This window comes from Trichosurus vulpecula, chromosome 7 (genome assembly GCF_011100635.1).
Source record: "Trichosurus vulpecula isolate mTriVul1 chromosome 7, mTriVul1.pri, whole genome shotgun sequence".
Lineage (NCBI taxonomy): Eukaryota > Metazoa > Chordata > Mammalia > Diprotodontia > Phalangeridae > Trichosurus > Trichosurus vulpecula.
In genome coordinates this window covers 260800408-260803832 of record NC_050579.1, presented here as the reverse complement: position 1 = coordinate 260803832, position 3425 = coordinate 260800408, and the positions used below count along the sequence as shown (strand labels likewise).

At 47.5% G+C, this 3425-nt stretch overlaps 1 protein-coding gene across 2 annotated transcripts; it reads right to left on the bottom strand.

Annotated features, from left to right (window-relative positions):
* Positions 1 to 525: 525 nt before the first annotated feature.
* SAT2 (spermidine/spermine N1-acetyltransferase family member 2) lies at positions 526 to 3172 on the bottom strand. 2 transcript variants are annotated; one of them, XM_036767501.1, is made up of 6 exons: positions 2950 to 3172; positions 2111 to 2162; positions 1884 to 1967; positions 1221 to 1322; positions 1028 to 1068; positions 526 to 873 (listed from the first exon to the last, which is right to left on the bottom strand). In XM_036767501.1, the coding sequence occupies exons 1-6, from the start codon at positions 3013 to 3015 to the stop codon at positions 706 to 708; spliced, it is 513 nt and encodes a 170-aa protein (XP_036623396.1). In that variant the 5' UTR covers positions 3016 to 3172; the 3' UTR covers positions 526 to 705. The 2 variants fall into 2 exon arrangements, with proteins under 2 accessions (XP_036623396.1, XP_036623397.1); XM_036767502.1 differs by lacking the exon at positions 526 to 873 and having other exon boundaries at positions 1028 to 1106; positions 2950 to 3156.
* Positions 3173 to 3425: the final 253 nt, after the last annotated feature.

Here is a 3425-nt window from a genome sequence, read left to right as displayed (position 1 = left end):
TGCCTGCCTCCAACTGAGTGAAGGACAGGACTGTTCCACTTTTTATCTTTGTATCCTTGGCCCTTTCCTAGTGCCTGACACATAAAAAGTGCCAAATAAATGCTTTTTTGACTGAGTGATAGTTTCCTTCCTTCCAATCCCTTTTCTTCAATATTTATTTTAAACTTTTAAAATCATCCTTTTGTCCCCAGTGCCAAGCACACAGGAGGAAACAAATATTGAATTTATAGGCCAGGTCTTCCAGTGTCTCAGCTCCTTTTTTTTTTTTTTTGGCAAAGGTTTGCAACTTTTTCTTTTCCCTAAAACTTCATTAGGGAGGACATCTTGGGCTAACACCTTGCACTGCAAGTATCCTTGCAGACTAATACTAATTGGCCCAAATAAGTCTCTGTGTAAATTAACTCATAACAACTTCCCTTCTGTACCCTCTACCCTTCCACTTCTCATGCCATACTAGAAGATCCTTCCCCTTCATCAACTTTCACCATAAAGAATATCTCCGAATGGAGAGGGAGAAACACTTCCTTCTTTTGTGATATTTTCTTTTATTACTTTAGGACATTTTAAATTCCCAACCATTTTTCCCTCTCTTGAATCAGGTGACCATAGGAACAGGACTCCAATGTACCTGAGTAGAATAAGAGCTGAGGGGGAAAGGAGATCTAAAGGAAATGCCTGGATTCTAAAGGACCCAGACACCTCATCTCAATTCCTCACCAGCTTTCTCATTGCTTCATTGTCAAATCGAAAGAAACGCCAGCCTTCTGCTACAGTGAGGTCTTTGGCCCCTCTGGTCTTGTAGAAGTCCATGGCACTTTTGTTCCAGTCGAGAACAGCTAGACGGAACTGGGAGCAGCCTCTCTCTAAGGCAACCTGCAGGAAAGTCACTCCATATATACCTAGTGGTTAGAGAGGTAAAGGCCCAGATATCCAGTTCTCAGACCCCCCCTCTCACCTCCCCAGTGCCTCCTGTACTCAGAAATACAAGTAACTAACCCCCAAACCATCCACAGGTAGATTTCCTCACCTCAGCCACTTTCTTGACAATCTTGGAACCAATCCCCAGACCTATTGTGAGGACAAAAGTGAGAGAGAGGTATAGACACCTAGATGAAGGAGAATAGACACCTAGTGAGAAGGAGAAATAATAAAAAAAAAGGGGGGGGGAGGGAAACTTTATGTTTGGAAAGTAGTGGAATGCCTGTAATCCAAGCCAGTACCCCGATATTTCGGCATCACGTAGATATCCTCCAGGTACACAGTTCGTCCTGTCCATGTGCTGTAGACGAAACAGTAGAGGCCATAGCCCACCACAGTGGAACCTGAGAGGGCAAAAGGGGAGAGATTACTGGGAGGCTAGGAGAGCCAGGTGAGGGGTGGTGAGGGGCCAGAAAAAATGGAAAGGGGTATGTGCGCACGCACGTGTGTGTGTGTGTGTATGTGTGTGGTGTGTGTGTGTGTGTGTGTGTGTGTGTGTGTGTGTGTGTGTGTGTGTGTGTAGGGGCCCAATATTCAACACATGAGTGCCAAAAGCTGTATGTGGAGTAATGAATGCAGTGATACGTTTTGACCTTGGAAAACTTTAGCGTGAGTCCTGACTCTGCCAATGTTCCTAATGTAATAACTTTCATAAAATAGTTTGCAAGCCTAAAGCATTATATAAATACTAGCTAATATCATTTTGGCAGGGGGGGGGAAGAAACTTCTTTTACTCGTGCAGACTGGCTACTATTTTGAAATTTATAGTCTTAGAGGTGCCTGGAACCCTAAGATTTAAGTGACTTGGCCACAGTCACAGAGGCAGATGGTGTCAGAGGCAGGACATTGTGACTACTCCGCCCCAAGATGCCTCTCAGAGGATCCGTTACTACACCAGCTCTTACCCCGGGCATCCCCAAGCTCCGGAGGAATCTCAGCCACCAGACAGTGAAAAAAAGGATTTTCACCAAAGCCATCAGTTTTTAGGGCTGCAGAGAGAGATAAAATATATAATATATAATTATAGAGGCAGAAAAAGATTGGGTGACATGGAGAAAATAAAGGAGGGAACCAGGGTTCTTCGTGTCCCCGTCCTATCAACTCCCCCCACCCCCTTTCAAGGTCTCCCCACCTCCTTCGCTGATCTTCACTTGATCTGAGAGTTTCTCAAACTCTGCTAATTCCTGTAAATACATAGAAGGAAGAGGGACAATATAAAAGAGATCAGGAGAGTCGTCTGGAGTGAAATACAAAGTAAGCTCCTAGAGGCCTGGGACTTCCCCCGCCCCCCCCCCCCCTTTGCCTCCTTAGCATCCACACTTAGCACATAGTAGGTAGGTGTGGAATAATGAGATATTTTGGGACACAGACAATACAGAGATTTGGTTTGCTTGACTTTGCCCATTAGTTACAAAGGTTTTGTTTTTCTTTAAACCTAGGAGGAGGGGTGGGGAGGAAAAGGGGAGAATGAAACCAAATACTTTGGTGCCACACCTGAATTCAAATATGACCTCAGACACTTAGTGTGACCCTGCGCAAGTCACTTGACCCTGTTTGTCTCAGTTTCCTGACCTGTAAAATGGAGACCATAATAATACCTACCTCCAAGGTTGTCACGAGGGTCAAATGAGAATATTTGTAAAGTATCTGGCACACAGTAAGCACTATATGGATGTTGGCTATTGTCAGTAATTAATGGTAATTGATTTTATTGAAAAATAAAATGACAACTATATTCGGGACTTGACCCACTGGAAGTGAATGCCCCAGGTTTGTTAAAGTGCTCGCGGGATCGGGGGCCATGGCTTGGGGGCCACTGGGGGTGCGGGCAGTCTGAGCTACTCCCACTTAGCTCTCTCCCTGTGGGGCCCGGGGAATCCACGCTTCCCCCGGGGGCCTCCACCCCTCTCTCCTTCCCACCCCCGGGGAGCCAAGCCTCAGCCCCCAGGCCCGCCTCCGCGCGCCTTTCACCCGTATCATCTTCAGGATTGCCCCACAGTCTCCCTCCGTGGCTTCCCGGATCAGCACGGCCGCCATCGCTGCCCAGCTGCAGACCACGAGTTCCGGGGCCCCTCCTCCTGGCAGAAAGGACAAAGTCCGGGCCGCAGCCCTCTCGGCCGCTCCGAAGCAGGGGCTCCGGATCTCGTCTGTGTCCCGGACCCCGGTCGCCTGGCGAAGCTACGGACCGCTACTCCGAACAGCGCTTATGAATGCACAAAATGACGCGCATGGGGTTGCCGAGGAAACCAATGATATTGACATGCAGTTATCAAGCTACTAAAAAAAAAATGGCTTCCCACCCCAAGGCTCAGCCAAAGTCCCACTTTCTGCGGTAAATAGAGTCCTGGTCCTGGAGAAAGGAAGACCTGAGTTCAGATTCGGACTCGGAAACTTCTTAGCTGTATGACCCTGGGCAAGCAGCTTATCTCCCAGAGTTGTTAGAAGGA

Excerpts from the sequence above, each read along its gene's own strand:
- SAT2 (XM_036767501.1), bottom strand. The coding sequence starts at position 3,015 with ATGGCGGCCGTGCTGATCCGGGAAGCCACGGAGGGAGACTGTGGGGCA. Across the intron at positions 1,968-2,110 it reads AGTGAAGATCAGCGAAGGAG|CCCTAAAAACTGATGGCTTT; the intron begins GTGGGGAGACCT and ends CTCTCTCTGCAG. Across the intron at positions 1,069-1,220 it reads CGTGATGCCGAAATATCGGG|GTCTGGGGATTGGTTCCAAG; the intron begins GTACTGGCTTGG and ends TCCTCACAATAG.